This window comes from Cyrtonyx montezumae, unplaced genomic scaffold (genome assembly GCF_038088225.1).
Source record: "Cyrtonyx montezumae isolate F1298 unplaced genomic scaffold, pur_monq_1.0 scaffold_44, whole genome shotgun sequence".
NCBI lineage: Eukaryota > Metazoa > Chordata > Aves > Galliformes > Odontophoridae > Cyrtonyx > Cyrtonyx montezumae.
This window is the reverse complement of record NW_027072050.1, coordinates 101,776-121,446: the sequence shown is the minus strand read 5'-3', so window position 1 is coordinate 121,446 and position 19,671 is coordinate 101,776. Positions and strand designations below refer to the sequence as shown.

The 19,671-nt window shown below is 55.1% G+C and overlaps 1 protein-coding gene across 1 annotated transcript; it reads left to right on the top strand.

The window, feature by feature from the left end:
• Window positions 1–5,501: 5,501 nt before the first annotated feature.
• Window positions 5,502–16,578, top strand: GNA11 (G protein subunit alpha 11). Its single transcript, XM_065747410.1, has 7 exons — window positions 5,502–5,737; window positions 9,794–9,978; window positions 11,137–11,291; window positions 12,203–12,331; window positions 13,495–13,624; window positions 14,348–14,501; window positions 16,309–16,578. Exons 1-7 carry the CDS (start codon window positions 5,602–5,604, stop codon window positions 16,497–16,499), a joined length of 1,080 nt encoding a protein of 359 aa, XP_065603482.1. The 5' UTR covers window positions 5,502–5,601; the 3' UTR covers window positions 16,500–16,578.
• The last annotated feature ends 3,093 nt before the right edge of the window (window positions 16,579–19,671 follow it).

Genomic DNA, 19,671 nt, shown 5'->3' with positions numbered 1-19,671 from the left:
AGTGGGGTGCCCCACTCCCCATTTTTAGTGCACTCCTGTTGGTTGCAGACCCCTCGGAGTGCATGGGGGGCTCTTGGAGGCTCACGCTGCTGTTAGTTGGGACGAGCAGACCGTGTTCCTGCTGCGTGCCCCTGTTTTCTCTCCCACGGGATGGAGTGTTGCCCTGTGCAGGGGGTGCTGACCCCACACTCAGGTGAAGGGAAGGAGCATCTCGGCCCTCCTTCAGCCCGTAACAGCATGCTGCTGCTCCCTTCCAAGTGGAAAATGAAACGTTCCTTTATTGACTTTTATGTTGGCTACAAAATGTTCCATTTTATCTTTTTTTTTCTTCTCCTTCTTCTCTCCTTACTTTCTTCCAGGAAACGCTCTAATTTATGGTATAATCTTGGCAAATCCCAGTCCTGGGGAACACAAATTCGCTTGTGCCCAGTAAATGGCACTTTAATGGGCTGTCTCCAGCTGGCCCACACGTCTGCCTCTGAAAAGAGAGGATTATAACCTTGCCCAAGCCGTGGGGCTGTGTGTGAGCAGGGATGGGGACGGCCTGGGCACGGCAGTGGAGCAGCACTGGAGGAACATGGCATGCAGGGGGGGTCCTGCTGGCAAAGGGGGCTCCATGGGGCAGGGAAGGGGCTCTGAGGATCCCAAGTGAAGCAATCTAACAAAGCTGCCAAAAAGAAACCCGTTCAATGAAGAGCCTTTGAAAATTATTCTGATGTTATGTCCCACTCCGGCGCACGGAGAGAGGCTGCAGAGGCGCTTTCTTCTCTGGACACAAGGTGAGGATCACGCTGCTGTTGCAATGGGAACGCAGGCTCTACCACCCTACTTTTATCCTGGGAGGAATGAAAGTCTCTTTCAGTTGGAATTAAAGAGGAAGGCCCAGCAGCAGTTCAGGCCCTGAGACAAGGAATGCTTCTTGCATTTTTCCACTCCTGAGCCCCGAGGCCTCGAGCTGAACACATCCCCCAGCACTGCATCCCCCAGCACTGCATCCCCCAGCACGCTCCCCAAACCCCACTCCCCCATTTCAGAGCCACGGTGATGCGCCAAGGAAGGTCCCATCAAATATTTCTGCCCTCTTTGATCTCTCCTGATCAGGAACAACCAGGCTGTGTGCCTCCAGGTGGCTGCTGTGCCCTTTGTTTTTGCTGCAGAATGATTAGGGATAATTAGCATCCTTTTTAGCAGCTGAGGTGCAAGGAACTGCTTCACGCTCCCTCGCAGGAAAAGGGGTTTTGCAGCTGAGGTGTGAGGAGGAAGCACGTGGCCTGGAATCACTGCTCCCAAGCAAGCACTGCAACAGCACTGAGCTCCAGCAAAGGCAGATAACCTCCGCGCAGACCCCACATCTCTTCCCTGCTGCCCTCGTGCAGGATCAGTGCTCACTGAGTGCACGGGAGAGACAACAAATGAGTATTTGCAGCAGCGTCGCACACGCGGGAGACGGATTACCACATCCTCGAGTGTCTTCCTACACTCAGCTTGTTCAGCAGCACTGCATTCCAGGTAGGGAGAACATTTCTTCCTGACCTCAATTTATGACAAAACACTGAAGCATGGGGCTGGATTGATTGCACGAGGAGATTGTGTCTTAGGAACTCGTGTGAACGCTGCAGCAGCTGTGCTAATTCATCATTCCTTTATTTATGAAATCTGTGTGCAGGTTGAGTGCAATTAAATGGTGTGCTTTGGGATCCTAGGAGATGAAAGGATCATGGTAAACGTAGGTTTGTTATCCTGATTTACCGTGCACTGAGCCCACCTACAAAAGACACGGCAAGCCAGATGCAAAACATACGGTTTTAAAACCAAATCCAGCACTGGCTGTCACCAGCTGCGTGTTTGATCTGGGCTCTTTTCCCCCTCTTCCCTGAGAACTCAAACCTCCTAGTGACATCTCCCTGTGACAGGCGACTGAACAGCTTGCAAAAATAATTTGGGGAGGGGGAGATGCTGAAACATCTGGCGCCTGTGTGGCAGTCCTGCTTGCAGTGCTCAGGCTGCAGGAAGAGACCCTGCATGTCCATAAGCCCGGCTCATGGCCTCCAGGGCAGTGCTTTGAGTGATGCAGTGCAAGGAAGGGGATGGCAGAGCTGATGGAGGGGGTCTTGGCTAATGCAGCGTGATGGGCAGGGGGCTGGCATGGCAGCTGGCACGGCGTGCTGCTCAGCCTGCTGGAGGAAGGGCCGTGACCTATTCCAGGGTGGTGCAAGCTGCTGCTGCTCCCTTGGGCCCTGGATGCTGTCCTTCTGCAGGACTGCGTAGGGATGCTGCCCACATCAGGTTGCTACTCCCCGGATGCCATCCATCCCAGCGCTGTGATGGAGATGCTGTCCCTTTGCAGCACTCTATAGGGATGATGTTATAGGGATGCTGTTCCCCAGGCCCTGGATGCCATTGATCCCAACACCACAATGGGAATTCTGCTCCCCAGGCCCTGGATGCCATTGATCCCAACACCACAATGGGAATTCTGCTCCCCAGGCCCTGGATGCCATTGATCCCAACACCACAATGGGAATTCTGCTCCCCAGGCCCTGGATGCTATCCATCCCAGCTTTGTGATGGGGGTGTCATCCCTTCGCTGCATTCTAAATGGGATTCTGCCCCCCAGGGCTCTGGACGCCATCCGTCCCAGCACTGTGAAGGGAATGCTGTCCCTACGCATCCCTATATCGCGATGCCGCTCCCCAGCCCCGGCTGCCGTCCATCCCGGCTGTTCGTACACAGCTCAGGGTCGGACCGCGGGCGCAGCACTGCTGCCCTCTGCCGGCTCCGCCGCCCCGCTCCGCCCGGTCTCGGTTTCGGTCTCGGTTTCGGTCTCGGACCCGCCCCGACCGGCGGCGGTTCCCGTGCCCATCCGTCGCACGGGTCGGGTCGGGCTCTGTTGGGATCCGGCGTTGCTCCTCCGCTCGCGCTGGATCCTGCTTTGAGAAATGAGATGGCAGCCAAACCCCGGGCTGCATTTCCCGACCCTCCGGGAGGGAGAAACCTTCCGCTACCCCGACAGAAAATGTCGCCCCGGGGGATCTGTAGCCCTGCACCATCTCTGCAGCTCCGCTGCTGACAGCTCGGCTGAGAGGTGAACTGTAGCACCTCGATCCGAAGCTTTAAATGGATAAATGATAATAAATAATAAAATACTGATAGTGGGAGGAGATGTGAGGGCTGAATGCTCAGACATTGGTGCTTCGTGGTCCCAGCACGTCACAATGCATGCCAGGGAAACGTGCACCCAAGGGTCTGCCTTGAGTGCTGGGAGGTGGGGTAGCAGGGTTGAGAGGTGGGGGCCCTAAGTTGTGCCGGGGCGGTACAGGCTGGGCATCAGGAGCAATTAATCCACAGAAAGAATATAAATTACTGCCCAGGGCGGCGATGCAGGCACCAGCACCAGAGGTGTCCAAGAACTGTGGCACTGAAGGATGTGGTCAGTGGGCGCGGTGGGCTGGGGTGGGATTTGGTGATCATAGAGGTCTTTTCCAACCTTAATTATTCTGTGATTCTGTACTTCTGTGTGCCTGACTGAGCCGGGACTGGTGCTCATTCCCCTTTTACAGAGGGAGCATCCTCCTGTTTTGCTTGCCAGCTGCTTTCTTAAGCCATGCAACCTTCCCTCCGTTATGAGCAGCTGCAGCAAAGTGCAGCTGGGATGTCCCTGCTCCATTCCTTTCATGCAGAACTAAAAAGCACCTAAGAAATGGGGCCAGGAAAGAAAAAGGGAATGGGACTTGGGGGTGCATGCATCCTGATGGCCCCCGTGACAGAATTTCCTTTACGAGGGTCAGGACCTTCCTCTGTAAATGCTGCAGATAGGGGCCATGAAGATAATTGCTCTGATCACCTCTGCTAGCTGCTCAGGATCAATCTGCTGGGAAATCCTGCTCATTAAATTCTTTGTGCAGAACTCAAGAAGCCACAGAAAACCACAAGGATCCCACGCCCTCGCCAGTCTGCTGGAAAACAGAGGCAGGACCGAGCAGATGGGCAGGAATGTCCCTGCTCAGGCAAGCAGCTCTGGTCAGAAGCCAGCAGCAAAGCATGGAGTGCAGCAGGAACGGCCTGGAAGGAGGTGACATGCTGACAGCAGTGGTTGTGGTGGGCTGGCAGGGAGAGAAAGGCAAGGAACCTGAAGTGTGCAGGCACAGCAATGCACGTGGGGCAGCGACATGAAGGCTGGGGTTAGGGATGTGTACAGCACACCAGCGACCAGGCTGAGGGAGATCCTGGTTCTCGTGCTTTCTAGGTGAGATTCTCAGTATTGAAACCGAAAGGGTGGGAGCAAGCAGGCTGCCATTCCCCAGGAGCAGCACTTCCCTGAGTTTTCAGCTGATGGTTTGAGCAGGATCCACCAGAGCAGGTGTAACAACCACGCAACGGGTCCAGAGGATGGGTGTCAATTATGTTACTCTTCTTTCTCTCTTTTTGACAAATGGAGGGAACTTCTACAGCACCTCTTACGCTGTGATTGTGCTCAAGGGGAGCTAAGCAGGACCGCAGCTCCCCGCGCTCAAAGCAGCCCCAGGTAACTGCAGCCCCTCCCAGCGCACCGCATCCATCTCTCGCTCACAGCCTGAGGACACGAGGAGCAGCTCAGTGCCTCACCCTGAGCGCTGGGAGCGATGTAGGAACCTCAGTCCTCTATCTGAAGTTACAGGACCTGCACAGCACACTGTGACTTCGGTTCTGGTGTCTCTATAGGAGAACTCTCAGCTGCCACCTCCTCCACCACGGAGCGGTTACAGAGGGGACACGTTCCTCCGTCGGGCATCGGTCAGAGGGAGGCCCAGAGGTGAAAGGGCGAGCACCGGTGAGACCACTGCGGGAAACGGACGCATGTGGAGTCAGATCCTTCCGTCGTGTAGGACCGGGAGCGGGTGGGGTTCAGGTGACGAACAGCAGCTGCTGTGTGAGCGCCGTGCAGGGGCTCAGGGGGTCGGGATGAACGATCCCGACGGCGCCGTGAGCCGCGTCCCGGCCTCGGGCAGCGCCCGGGAGGCGGGCGAGTAACGGCTGCAGCGCAGAACAACGCCCGGAGGACCGCGGCCTACGGCGGTACCGGACCGGAAGGGCCCGGGGGGGGGGGAGGGGGGGTGGGCGCTGCCGCAGGGCCGCACCATGGCCGCCGGTCCTCCGCCGTCCCACAATGCCCCGCGGCGCCGCCCCGCCCTGGGAACGCGCGTCGCAAGCCCCGCCCACTGCGCGGCCAACCAAACCTGCTCTCCGGTCGGCGCGGAGCCCCGCCCAGCCGCGGGGGAAAACCCCGCCCCTCCGCCCTACGCGCCGTCCCATTGGCCGCGGGGGCCGTCGGTCAGCGCTTGTTTTCGGCGGCAGTGGGTTGGGTTGCGCCGGCTGCTCGCTGGCTCGGCGGGGCCGTGCGAGGAGGGAGCGGCGGGCGGGGGCAGCGCGCTGAGGTGCCGGCGGCGGCGCTGCTAGGCCCGGCCGCTGGGGTCGGGTCGAGGCCGGGCTGGGCCGGGCCGGGCGGACGCCGGGGAGGGAGGGTGGGGAAGGGCCGGGCCGGGCCGGGCCGGGGGGTCCCGGCCGCGCGGAGAACGGTGATCGGCGCCGGGCGGACGGGTGCGTCCCGGCGGCGGCGGGACCATGACTCTGGAGTCCATGATGGCTTGTTGCCTGAGCGACGAGGTGAAGGAGTCGAAACGCATCAACGCGGAGATCGAGAAGCAGCTGCGGAGGGACAAGCGCGACGCGCGGCGCGAGCTGAAGCTGCTGCTGCTGGGTGAGGGGCGGCGGGCGGGGCGGGCACGGCGGGGCCGCCCTTTGTTCCGAGCGATGGATGCGGTTCTGTGGGGGAAAAAAAATAGAAAATCGATGTTGACAGCGGGAGGAGGGGGGAGGGGATGGGGAGGAGGAATGGGGGAGAGGGGATGGGGTATGGGGTATGGGGATAGGGATGGGGAGAAGGGATGGGGAATGGGAGAGGGGGGATGGGGGATAGAGGGAAGGAACGGTGGAGAGGGGATGGGAGTGGGGGAGAGGAGGTGGGGAGGGGGGATGGGGTATAGGGAGAAGGAATGGGGAGAGGGGGATGGGAAGAAGGATGAGGAATGGGAATGGGGTATAGGGAGAAGGAATTGGGGAGAGGGGATGGGGAATGGAGATAGGGAATGTGGAGAGGGAATGGGGATAGGCAGTGGAGAGAAGGGATGGGGAATGAGGAGACAGAAGGAGTGGAGAATGGTGGAGAGGGGATGGGGATTGGGGATGGGGGGATAGGGAGAAGGAATGGGAATAGAGGTTGGAGAATAGGAATGGAGGAGAGGGGATTTGGGGGACAGGAAGAAGGAATGGCAATAGGAGATGGAGAATGGGAGTGAGGGGATAGAGCTCCTTCTGCGTGCACGTGAAAAATGGGCTGTGGGGAAATGTGAGGCGGTGGGGGCTGCCCTGGGGGAGGTGCCCTGCAGCAAAGCCACGGGGGCACGGAGCGGTGTGCGAGGAAATGGCCGTGAGCTGAGGATGGGGCGGTGTGTCCGTCTGACTGCGCCGGGGTGGGTGAGGTTCGTAGGTAGAGGGCTGTGGAGCATCCGTTGGGCTCTCGGCCACGTGTGCGCTCCTCCGGTGCGCGGAGCAGTGCTCACATCCCGGGAGCCCCGAAGGAAGCGCGGGTGGTCGCAGTCCGTGGGCAGTGTGTCTGCGTCCTGCCTGCTGCTGGAGGGCTGCCTGGCTGTCAGCGGGAAACAGGAAAGTGAATGTGATGGTTGGAGCTGTTCGCTCGGGGTCTGCTGCGAGGCACAGGTGAAGGATGAGGAGCATCCTGGTGGTGACGTGAACCCAAAGGAGGCCGGGGCTGCCCCGTCCTCAGGGTGGCAGCGGTCATTGTAGGGTGGGCGCTGCTTTGGGTGCTGGCTCAGTTTCTGGCAGTGGGGGACGGCCCGGTGCTGTCATGCTTCCTTAAAGCGGTCCCAAAGAGGCAGTTGTTTCAAAATAGGTTGGAGCTATAGGCTAGATCTGGGTTAAGAGGATCCCACTGGATCTAAAGATTGCACTTCAGAGAAGAAAGGGAAGATGCTCAAGAAACCTTTTTTTTTTAATATATATTTTTTCAGCATCAGGTTTGCAAACAAACCAACCAACCAAAATGTCCCCAAAATGACACGGGAGCATTGCTTACCCGGTAGCAACCGGTTTTAGAGCATAGTTAGGGAGGTGAAGCCCTTGGTGGTGTTTGCTTTCAGTGGGTGCAGCCCTGCACATCACCCACCTTAGGCTGCTGCACGCCATGGGCGTTCCGTCTCCTTCATGCAATCACTGCTGGCGTGGATTTCTTTGTCTTGGTGTGAGGTGGAGGTCTTCCATGCACAGATATTGGCAGGAGGGCTTTTCCCAGCACCCCGCATCTTGTGTGAGGAGGGAGTTTCCATGTTGAGAAGCAGTGATGGTTTTTCTTCTATCCCAGGGACTGGCAGTGAAGAGTAACGCTGCTGTTCAGTGGTTAACCCGGCAATGAGAGGTTTTTATTTCAAGATATTGGACGTTGCCCTTTGGTATAAGGTCATCGTTGGCCTTTTTTTTTTCACTGGGGTGGCAACAGGGGGGAGAATACTCCGTCCACAAGTTCCCATGGGATCGCTGCTCATTGAGCATCGGGGCAGCGTTGGTTGGGTGTACAGATACGTGGGGGGCACCGGTGATGGGTGGGGGGCAGTGCAGCTTCCACGTGCTGAGGGAGGCACGGCGAGCTCTGCTGCCATGCAAGAAGGGTTTCGGTGCTCGGCGGAGCTGCTGACGCTGTGCTGGTGCTCTGTGTTGTCCATGGCCCACACGAAAACAGGAGGCAGCTTTAAAAAAACAAAACCAACCAACCCCCCCCGTAATGATATTAACACGGATGATGATGGAGCAGCCCAGCTCGGGAGCAGGTGAACACTGCTGAGGTTTGCCTCGTGTTTTCACTATCAGAATGCTTTCTTCTCTCCTCCCTTCTGGTCGCTGTGGTAAGAGGCGAGGAAGTCTTTCTCACCGCAGTGCACCTAACCACAGAATATTTCGGTTTCCAGTTTTCCCCCCCTGCTTGCAGCGGCTTTCTGTTTGAGATGGAGTCGGCTCGCCGGTGGTGATGGTGTTTGTGATGTTAATTTCTTTAACTGCGCCGGCAAAAAAAAAAACCACCTCTGTCTGTTGGTGGAGATGGGGGAGAGTTTGCCTGTTTATTTTAAACACGCTGCTTCTATTTATATGCTTGCTGCTTTTATTTGGGCTTATTTATTTGTTTGCCTTTTTATCCCGGCGCTGGGAGCGTGAGTAATTGGGAATCTGCTGGTGAGCGCTGCGATGAGTGAGATCTTGAGATGCTGCCTCGGTGTGCCCAGCTCTGCTGGATGGGTGGAGCTGGGGGGAAGGCATGGGCTCTGCTGGCAGTGCACTTGTAACCGGAGATCCAAAGGGTCAGTCAGTTAACGAGATGGGTGTTAATTGAGGGACCAGCTCGTTTAGAAAGAGCCACCTCTTTGGGTTGTGTGGCCTGCATCTCGATGGCTGGCTGGGGGGCTGGCTGGCTGGGGGGCTGGCTGGCTGGGGGGCTGGCTGGCTGGGGGGCTGGCTGGCTGGGGGGCTGGCTGGCTGGGGGGCTGGATGCTGCTGCTCGGTGCTTTGTGCTCGGGCTGTTGGCTGTGGGGTGCAGTGTGGTGGTACACTCAGCACGAGTGAGGTGTTACCTGTGTGTCCCTTCCTCTGAACGTACTGTGTCTGTGTGGAATGGGACTTGCTGGGCTCTTCCCATCAGACCCATAGATCTGGAATACAACAAGCCCGCGTTGAGGCTCGAGCCTTTTACCTGCTGACATTTGTTCCTTTCAACTTCCTACTGGCTTCTTATGTAAGCTGTTGGCTTTCCTGACTTCACCATCACTTTTCTGGGGCCATAAACGTAGGAGTGCTTGGAGCTGCCCAGCTGACTGCAGGAAGCACTGTCCTGCCCTCCCATCTGCTCTTGGGACCCAGCTCCTCCAGGGCACTAAACACGTGCAATAAGGAACCAGCAGCCTGCTGGGAGCGGGCAGCTGCGAGCGACATCCGACTTTGCTCTGCCTGTCAGCTGCTGTTTTTAACTCCGTTGCATCCAAAGGCTGCGAGTGGTGCTGGAGGTTTCGAGGTGGGAAGGGGTGCAGGGTGCAGCCCCAGAGTGCAAACCTGGGGTGCAGGGTGCAGCCCCAGAGTGCAAACCTGGGGTGCAGGGTGCAGCCCCAGAATGCAAACCTGGGGTGCAGGGTGCAGCCCCGCAGCACACAACGCTGCAGCTGAGCCGAGAGGATTTCTGTGTCAGTCCTGAGCAGCAGACACCGTTTCGTGGTAGCTCGTTACCAGGCAGAGACTGCGTCGCTGGTGGCAGACGGATGAGCGGTTCCTCGGGCTCTGCTCCCCCTTAGGGCTGGCTCTTCTGCTGCGTGCTGCTCTTCTCCACAAGCGATGCTGAGTCTGTAGGGGAAGGAGCTCTCGGTGGGAGCGCTGCTCCTCGCTGCCTCTGCCGTCCCTGCGGGGCCGTGTGCGGCTGCCGAGCATCTCCTGGAGGACCTGGGAGCAGCTCAGGTGTGACGGCGCGGGGCCCTTTGACGCAGGACGGGGGGGAGTGGCTGTAACGTGAGATTTGGAGCGAGCACAGGACAAGATGTCCACCCAGGGCTGAGCAGGAGCGTCCGGGCCGTGGTCCCGAGCCGTGGGGCAGCACTGGGGAAGCGGCTGGACAGGCAGCGAGCACGGCAGGATTTGGGGGTGCTGATCTCTGTGCCAAGCCCTTCTTGCAGTGGGCACTAACGCTCTCTCTTGCGTTCTGTAGGCACTGGGGAGAGTGGAAAAAGCACGTTCATTAAGCAAATGCGTATCATTCATGGCTCAGGCTACTCTGAAGAGGACAAAAAAGGTTTTACCAAGCTGGTATATCAAAACATCTTCACTGCCATGCAGTCCATGATCAGGGCCATGGAAACCCTGAAGATTCTGTACAAATACGAACAGAACAAGGTAAGTTTCTCAGAATTTCTGCTCATTTTAAGGTAATGGGAATAGTGGTGTTTGGCTTCCAGGCTCCTGTTTGCTTGAGCCCTTCTACATTGCAGTCTCAACCTCCCTGAACTCTTCCCTGCATTATTTCGTTCTTTAATGTGCTTAAGGACGGCCCTTTATGCCATTCTGTGATCTCTGACTCCATCTGCTGCCTTTGGTTGAGGGCTGAAGCAGCTTTCCACCTGGAGGAAGGAGTCCTCATGGTGCTCTGTCTGCATGAAGTTGTGCTCGGGGTGGTTTGCACACTCTGGTGAATGGGGGAGCGAGGAATTGGAGCTCGATCCAGGACAGGGGCTCTGTGTGCAGATTTCACAGGTTCACTGTCGTCGGTTGTGCTTTATTTCCTCTGAGTGGTCACACCTGAACACTTTTATTGCTACTCCTGCCAGCTATCAATCTTTCTGATAAGTGTTGACCAAAGGTGCTGCCTTCCTTGAAGGGTTTTGGTCTCAGCCTCTGCTTGAATCACAGTTCTGCTGTTTGCCTTCACCTGTCTTGGCTCCAGGGATAATCTTTTTCAGTTAACTCTGATCTAACGTTGCAGTTATTTGGGGAAGGGGGGTCCTGTTCTGGGTGCACCATGAAATCAGGTTTCCCAGCGTTTTGCTTCCTCAATGCTTGTAATGCATGGTGTCAGAGTAGTCGTGCTTTAGCTGTTCTGTCTCGCAGCAACGCAGAGCTGGTGTTGGCCACCTGTTAGCAGGGCTGGGTGTCCTTTGTGCCTTCAGAGAAGGGAGCCCACCTTGGGCTGTGGCAGGGCTGTTGGGATAGCTGCAGCTGACTTCTACCTATAACCATTTGTGCAGAGCTTGGCTTTGCTTTTTATTTTTCTTGACGTAGGCAAAAAAAACCCCAACAACCCACCAAACCCTCTCTGTGACAAGTGAACCAGGACTTCAGACAGCAGCGTGGTGTAGGCAGCATCCTCGTGGGCACTTTGCTGTGGTGCTCTCAGATTCTGGGTCTTCCTGTGCTTACAGACTGTAAATGGGGGTTTTCAGTTCCTCTCTTGGAAGGGGTTGTGTCTGAAGGACACCACAGCAGTGCCTCTGTTCCTATAAATCATAAGGAGGGGGCTCGGTTCACCTGAGAGTTATTTTGCTTTTCCATCTTCAGGCCAACGCAGTCCTGATCCGGGAAGTGGATGTAGAAAAGGTCATGACGTTTGAGCAGCCCTACGTAAGTGCAATTAAAACCTTGTGGAATGACCCTGGAATACAGGAGTGTTATGACAGAAGAAGAGAATATCAACTGTCTGATTCAGCTAAATAGTAAGTTGTACTCACTGTACGTGGTGGTGATGCTGCATCAGATGAGAACTCTTATTTTTTGAGTTAGAGTACACGAATGCTGCAGTGGATTCCTTTATGTATTGTTATTTTCATTGTTAGTGCTTTAGACAAGCTACCTGGCTATGTGTGCTGGGGTAAAACCCACGAGCCAGCAGTTTGCCTCTATCAGCTCGATACTGCTAGCTGTTAGTAGCTGTGTTTTTAATCTGGCTGCAGGAAGGCCTGGGGCTTTTCAGGAGAAGGGGGAAGCTCTGTTTGATTGGGGACAGGTTCAGATCTGGAGATTTCTTACATTTGCTGCTTCTCGTGTGGGATTGAGGTGTTCTGGTGGGCGATGAAGGTGCTCATAGATCTGCTTTCAGGTACAGGTGAGGCTAGAATCTCTGCTTGGTGCCATCTATGTGGCCCTGGCTCGTGGGCAGTGAAGTATTGCTTGCTTTCCCTCCACATTTGCCTTCTGGCCTTATAGTTGCATGTGAATATTCAACTTATGGATCAACAAAATCCGAGTGCAGACAAACAGGGGCTGTTCCACCTCTGCCTACTAACACGGATTCCTCCGTAGTAGAAAACCTCAAGTGAAACCTGATTCTGAAACAGAAGCGTCTGCTGTATTGAGCAGTCTCTGTAGTGAAGCTGCTTTCCATGCAGCTACAGCGCTGACAGAGTCGTCCTTAATGCATCCGTTTGTCCTCCGAAGGGGATGGCTCCTCACTTCGCGTTTCCCAGAGATACGTTTTGATGTTCTTCACGTCACGTTTCAAACCCCTCGGGTCACTTTCTCATTAGTGAAGGGAGGACTGAACGTGGCCGTGCTTAAACCTGTATGTTTGTGCTGCAGCCTAAGGCAGTGCTTGTTTTGTTTTTTGTTTCCACGGTGCTCCTCGCAGCTACCTTAGCGACGTGGATCGTATCGCCACTCCAGGATATCTACCAACTCAGCAAGATGTGCTACGGGTTCGAGTTCCTACGACCGGTATCATAGAGTACCCCTTTGACCTAGAGAATATTATCTTCAGGTACTGAGGGTGTATTCGTGTTACAGCTGAACTGAGGGTGATTCAGTTTTGGGAAGGATGGGTTCTGCATTGCTTCAGAGTGTCCTGCTGCTGAGTGGAGAGGCTTTGAGTGGCTGTGTGCACTGTGCTGTTGTGAAGGATCTGCTGCCAGGGGATGGTGCCATGTTTTATCTCAAAGGAAAGCTCCAGGAGGAAGCGCTGACCATCAGGAAACAGGACCTGCTGAAGTGGAGGCTCGTGGGGCTGCTGAGCTGCTGGTAGCCCCACCAGTCTGGGGGGGAGATGTGCTGTGGGTGGCACTTGGCTTGAAATGGATTTGCCTTGGAGAGTGCGTTGCTTGAGCAACTTTGGCTGTTTATTTCTCCTTCCAAAAGAGAGTGCCTCTTGTGGGTGATGCCCTCAGAGATGGTTTTCTGTGCCCTCAGCACTTGCTGCCTCTGCTGCAGCAATATGTGGTTAAGCCAGGAAATGAGCACGGCATATGAGGGCACAATGACATGCAAAAGCAATTTTCCTCCCTGCTTCTCTGCTCCTGCTTGCCATCTCCACCACAACGCTGCCATTACAGCAGAGGAATAAAGCCTGCATCCCAGCTCTGAATCCGTTCAGTTACACGTGGACCAGAATTGCTCTGTTTGGTCGGCTGAGCTGTGAGATGGGTGCAGGCTTTTAGCAGAGCTGTGGGGGTTGGTGCTGCTGTGTTGAACTTCAGGTCTCACCAGATCAGTGCAGCATGCTGCACCGGTGGCACTCAGAACTGAGGAGCCAGGACAGGGCCTATCCTAAGAAGGTTTTGTTTCCAAAGCATGCTCTGTGAGACATTCAGAGGCACGTGGTGCTTCCACAGGAAACAGAAGGGGTCTCGTTGGATGGAGAATTCTGAAGGACAGCTGTGTAACAAACCCGAGTAAAGCACAGCTACAACAGCGGTGGGGATATTTGGGTTCTGAATGTAATATACACTCTCACAGCCATCTTTTCTACTTGATGTGTTTCTGAAGTGGGCTATTTTGCCAACTGGATGGCTTTGTTAGCAATCCCAGGTTGTTACATCCCCACGCTGGGTTATCCTGAATGGTGGAGTGGCGTTTGTTCTCTTTGCATGCTGGTCCTCTGCGTTCACATGGAGAATTGCAGCTATTTTGTGTTCTTCTCTTCCTCAGAATGGTGGATGTTGGAGGTCAGAGATCAGAACGGAGGAAGTGGATCCACTGCTTTGAAAATGTGACTTCTATCATGTTTTTAGTAGCACTTAGCGAATATGACCAAGTTCTGGTGGAGTCTGATAATGAGGTAAGCCAAAGGGAGGAGCCCTGCAGGGGGTGGTGGGGAAGGAAGGATGTCTGTTTGCCTTCTGGGAGGCTGCTAACAAAGTGCTTGGTGCCAAGCTGGGCTAGTAAGAATAGCTGGCCTTCAGCTCTTCCTATTGTGAAGAGAACGTGAGCCTCAGTGGATCACGGTGTCCCCGGGAATGGGGAATGCATCGTAGGTTCAAATTGTCTGTACTTCTCAAATAATGCAGAAATAGCCTGAAATTGCTGAGCCCTGTGTGTCTCAGAAGACACTGTGCGATTTGAAAGGATGCTCTTAAAATTCCCTATTCCTGCTTTCCTCTTTTCCTCCCTCAAATTGCTTTGTGCTGTGGCTGTTGTTCTCTCGGTGCCTGGACTCTGAAAACGCAGTGCTCAGTTTTTGTGCCTGCTAAAAGTACCCTGAGGTGAAAGCAGGTGTTGTTTTGTCCCGTAGATGAAAACACGCAGTAGCTCACGCAGTACCGCGGTCAGTTCTCTCAAATGACTGCAAAGTGTGAAATGAGTTGTAAAAGTCTTTGATATTAATGACCTGCCAATCAAATGAGGCTTGAGTTCATCAGACTTTGCGTTTGCTTTCCATTCACCTGCTCTGCTTGAGGCAGCACTTACCTGGGGTCGAAGTGTCCTGTGCAGCTCTGACCACATGTGCAGGCAGCGAGGGGCACCTTAATCCTTGTCTTCACAAACTGCTTTCTCATTGCAGAACCGGATGGAGGAGAGTAAAGCTCTCTTCCGAACCATTATCACTTACCCCTGGTTCCAAAATTCATCGGTCATCCTCTTCCTGAACAAGAAAGATCTGTTGGAAGACAAGATCCTGTACTCCCATCTTGTCGACTATTTCCCAGAGTTCGATGGTGAGTGTTCTGATGGAGGAATAGTGTTTGGAAGGAGGGGAGGGCTTGGTTTGGTTGGATTCTGTTTTAAAGAAAACTCGAAGACACAGATCGGGGGGGAAAGCTCTTTAATTTCAAAGGGAATCCCTACTGCAATGAGAAAATGTCGTGAAAATGTCCTGATCTTACTTGGCTAGTGAGAATCTAACCGAATGAACAGATAGTGAACCTTTCCTGGAGGATGAGATAGAAAGGATTTTCCCCACGCAGTCATTGAATGCTTTAAAATGCATGAAGTCAGTCTTACCTGGGTTCTTGTGCACGTGATCTGTTTTACCAATGCATGGGAGTGCTGGGCATTTTAAGGCAGTTTCAGTTTTGAGAACCTGACTGCTCAGACACCCAGGCTGCTCACACATCAGCGCTGGATGAGCTCAGGTAGCATTCAGTTCTCAGTGAGGTGCCACCTGGGTTGTGGAAGTAATACCTGCGTGGCACAGACGAAATCCCACCTGAAGGGTTCGTCAGCTAGAATAGCACTGCACTTCCAGCTCTGCACTTAGGTGCATTCAGAGTTGTCTGGTAACGCGTCAGCACGGGGCTGAGCACGGTGAGGTGGCGGTGGGGTCAGGCAGCACGCCCCTTTCCACGCTGTCATGTGCTGACTGTTGTGATGCACTTTCCAAAATGCATGGAGGGAAGAAGTGCAGGTTGGCAGACTGAGTGCTTGCTGCTTCTAACCACGCGTGAAGTCTGTCCTGTCGTTGTCCTCCTGCTCTGGGAGTCTCATGCCCCCTGCTGTCAGAGAGCACGCTGAAACCAGCAGTGGCTCTGCGCTGCTGTGAATGTGTGGGTCCAACAGCAGTGTTTGTCACAGAGTGCAGCAGCTGGAGCACAAATAGTGTCAGAGCACCACGTGCTTTCCCCTTTCATCTGAGTCAGGGCTGTGGCTGCTGCGGGAGCTCTGCGGGTGGGAGGGAGCCCATCAGAGCACGTCCCAAGAGATGCTCCTGAGAGCACAATACCAGCACAGTGACTCACAGGAGGTGACTTTTCCTAAGGAGCTCTCAGCTCTGAAGTAAACGAAGGCGGGAGTTCCAGTTTTGGGGCAGTGAGGATGGACTGAGGAGTTGGTGGAAGATCTTTGTGCACTGAACGTACACCGCATCCTCGGGGGTGTGGGATTGATTTACACACAGAGGAGGGAGATTGTATGGGAACTGCTGAATCGTGGCCTGAATCAATGATGGATCACCTGAAGGGAGCACTGAGTCCACCGTGGGAGCGCAGTGAGGGCAATGCACCCCTGTGACCGGAAGGGGTGGGGCCTGAACCCACCTCCCCTGCACCTCTGGAGGGCTGACTGCCCCTGGGGAGGGATCCCTTACAGGAGTTTGCTCCCTCTGGAGTTTTTTCCTGCGTGCTTAGGACACGGGTGAGCATTTCATCTACTTTTTATTATCTCCTTCCACCGTGACCATCTTCCTAGTTGCACAGTCTGTAAAATACCATCTTAACTGCAGTGCCACTTGGACCCGGTCATTCCTCAACTATGCAGAGAGAGAGAGCCCAACCCCAGAGGGGTGGTACGTGTGCCAGGGGTCCATTGTCCAGCAAACGCAGCACAGATGGGGTTATAAGGAGTTCTGTACCCCAGAGCTCGGTCTGAAATAACACATCGCTGCGTGTCAGCCATCGACCCTGGATCAGGTCTGCTTTGAGCTGGAGAATCCCCAGCTCCTGGAGCTTGGATGCAGGAAGGGATGGCGGTTTGTTCTTGGTAGGAGAGCTGAGCAGAATCCCATTAAGTGCTCTGTGTTTGCTGCAGGGCCGCAGAGGGACGCGCAGGCAGCCCGCGAGTTCATCCTCAAGATGTTCGTGGATTTGAATCCAGACAGTGATAAAATCATCTATTCCCACTTCACATGTGCCACAGACACAGAGAACATCCGTTTCGTCTTTGCAGCCGTCAAGGACACCATCCTACAGCTCAACCTGAAGGAGTACAACCTGGTTTGACCCGCTCTGCTCTTGGGCCCCTGGAAAGGCTTCGATGTGAGAGAAAAAGACAAAAAAAAAGAAAAAAAAAAAGAAATAATTTTAAACATGACAGGAAAACCAATGTTTTAATTTTTGATGATATAATGATTGCCAATTTGTCTGATCTGTGGAGTGGCAAGTGCTCGGTGTTATCCTGGAGTCTCATGTCTCTGTCCACAGAGTAGCTGATCTCATGTTTTTAACAAATTGCTTTTATTTCACAGTTAATGGGGATATGCCTCATTCCTTCAGCACCTTGCTCACCTCTTAATTTGTGCCAAGCAGCTCTGGCGGCCTCATCTCGAGCTTTCTTTTGTTGCTTTGCCACTTGTTTTTGGTTTTGTTTTTTTTTTTAATTATTATTATTTTTTATTTTTTGGTCCCCGTATTCATTCCCGTGGTATATATAGAAAAAAATGTCACTTTCCAGCCGAGATGTGAAGTCACTGGACTGTGGGAGTGTGGAATGCTACTGGTCCCTTTGCCTTGTGCTGTGGGGTGCCCCTGCTGTCATTTGTTATTCCTGCTTGCTCCCCCTCCCCCCTTTCCCTTCCCCAGGACGTGCTCCATGGTTCACTGTGATGAACGACTGCCGTGCAAAAAAAAAAACACAACAAAATCAACAACAAAAAAAAAGGCAAAATACCCCCCCCCAAAAAAAAAAGTCATCACTTCTCCACCCCTTCAGTGCTCTACTTCTTATTTTTATTATTGCCTTCATCAGTTATGGGCGGTGTGGAGTCGGTGCTGTTGAGGCCATGGATGCTGCGATGGCTGTGAGCTCCTGGAGCTGCTGAGCCTGGGGAAGTGCCTGAGTGCCCTCGTTCTGCTCATCTTCTTCTGATCGTTCTTTAACCGTCGGCGTTATTTTTCCACGCGTGCCGCCCCCCCCCACGCAGAGCTGCTCTCCTCGGGTGGTGGCGTGGGCTGCAGCGGTAGCAAACCGCCCTCCCTGCCGCGTGGACGTGCCGGGAAGGAGCGGAGCTGCGCTCACCGGGGCTGGAGGTGGCGGACGGCTCCTGGGGGAGCAGCGGTTTTCTCTCTGCGTCCCCCCCGCGCTGTGCTGCTGTGCGTTGCTGTTCAGAGGATCCTCTCTGGGGTCGTGGCCGGAGCGTGGGCTGCTGTGGGGCAGGAGGGGTGGATGCCAAACCCAAGTCCACGAGGCAGGGCGCCTTGGGGTGCTTCCCAGGCACCGGGCTTGGCAGCTTGGAGGGCAACCACAGCAGCAGAGCGGGGAGTGGGGAGCGGGGGGGTCCGCCCGGCTGTGGCTGTGCGTCCTTAGCTGTCATCGCTGCTTCTGCTCCCCCCCCCCCCCCAACAAAGGGCATCGGGTCCACCCCCTCCGCGTGGGCCGAGGAGGGCTGTGCGGCCCCGGGGGCTGAGGGCATTTTGTTTTTGTCTCCTTTTGCAGACGGTGTTTTGCACAACGCGGGGGGGGGGGGGGGGCTCTGCTCTACAACACTAAACCCGGAGGGGTGGGCTGCCTGCAGGGCTCCGCTCGGCGGTGTCGGCTGAGGGACTCCCGGTGTCAGACAGCGTCGCGTTGATCTTATTGTGCTTACTGTTCTTATTTTTTTATTTCGTGGGTTTTATCTTTCGTCTTCACGCCACAAAGATCCGTTCTGTAGCGACCACCTCCTGAAGAGGAGCGTGCGGCCGTCCCCGGCCGTCCCGAGCGCTTTGTTCCGTGCTCCTCCCACGAGGGTTCACGCGTGGGTCCGGTGCTCCTGGAGGTGCCGCTCCGGGAGGGGGATGTGACGGCTCCCTCCCCTCCCCCCCGGGCCGGGCTCTGCGCTCCGTGCTCCTCCCGGCGGTGCCTCCGAGGAGGGTTTGTTTCGTTGGGTTTTTTTTTTTGTTTGTTTGCTGGTTTTTTTTTTTTTTCCTTCCTGTGTTTTATCGGTTTAAAATAATAATAATAAATATATATAAATATATATATATAAAAGAAAGAATTAAAATATCCCGACAACAGCAGCGCCGATGAAAACAGCGGAGCTGAGCACTGTGCCGTGCGGAGCATCGCATCGTGCCGATCCCGCGCCGGCAGTGCCGCGCACCGCGTCGCGCTGTGCCCCCCCCGCCCCCCCAGCACGGATTGTGCCGTCGCCCCCTCCTTCAGCAGTGCCAGAGACTCTTAAAAAAAGAAAAAAGTGCCAATGTGGTGGAAGTCATTCGGTTCTACTCGTGTATGCGATGGGATCCTCGATCTGAGACGGTTTAAACGTTGTCCTATTTAACAAAAAGAAAAAAAAAAAAGAAAAAAATAGGAAAAAAATAGAAAAAACAAAAAACACTAAAAAAAAAAAACCAACCCTCTCTCGACCGCTGTTTTTAAACCTTTGTCCTTTGCAATGCATGTGGTGTTGTGCGTGTTGGGGTGGGGGGAGGGAGGAGGGGCGGGTCGAGGAGTCCCGGGCCGCGTCGCGCGGTGCCGGGTCCCGTTCGGGCTCCGAGCGGTCTCATTCCGGTCCGGGAGTGCGATTGTTCCTCGCAGCGATCCCACTCTGCCCGCTGGGCACCAACCCTTACTACGGAAATAGCGGATGGAAATGGATTTTCATATCTTTCTCCTGAAATAAATTCTCTGTTTGAAATTGGAATAAATTTTGTTCCTAAAAGCCGTGCTGCTCGCTCTCGTTTTCCTTCGGTCCCCGTTCCCGTCCCCGCGGTGCTCGGAGCGATTCGGGAGAGCCGCGAACGCCCCAAGAGGGCACTGTGCGCGCGGGGATCCCGCGGTGCAGCGCCGCGGGGGTGGGGAGGGGTGCGGGGTCCGACGGTTCTTCCCGCAGAGCTCAGCGGACCCCCCCGGGGCCGTCCGATCCCCAGCGGGAGCCCGGAGCCCGGAGCCCGGAGCCCGGAGCCCGGAGCCCGTCCCCTCCCCGTGAGCGCTTTGCAGTTTTCCACGCGCGCCGCTGCCGCGACCGAGAGCGGACGGAGCGCGGTGAGAAGGAGCTCGGGAGCGCGCGTGGTTTATTGGTGCCGTGGAGCTTTACTACAACAGCGGGAGGGGGGGGGGGGGGGGGACACGAGGCAGAGAGGTCACGGAGGGGGGGAATGGATGTCACAGACGGGCGGTGAACGGAGACGGCCGGGTGTCACACACCGGGATGTTGGGGGGGGGGGGGGGGATGGGGTTTATCGCTGCGTCCCC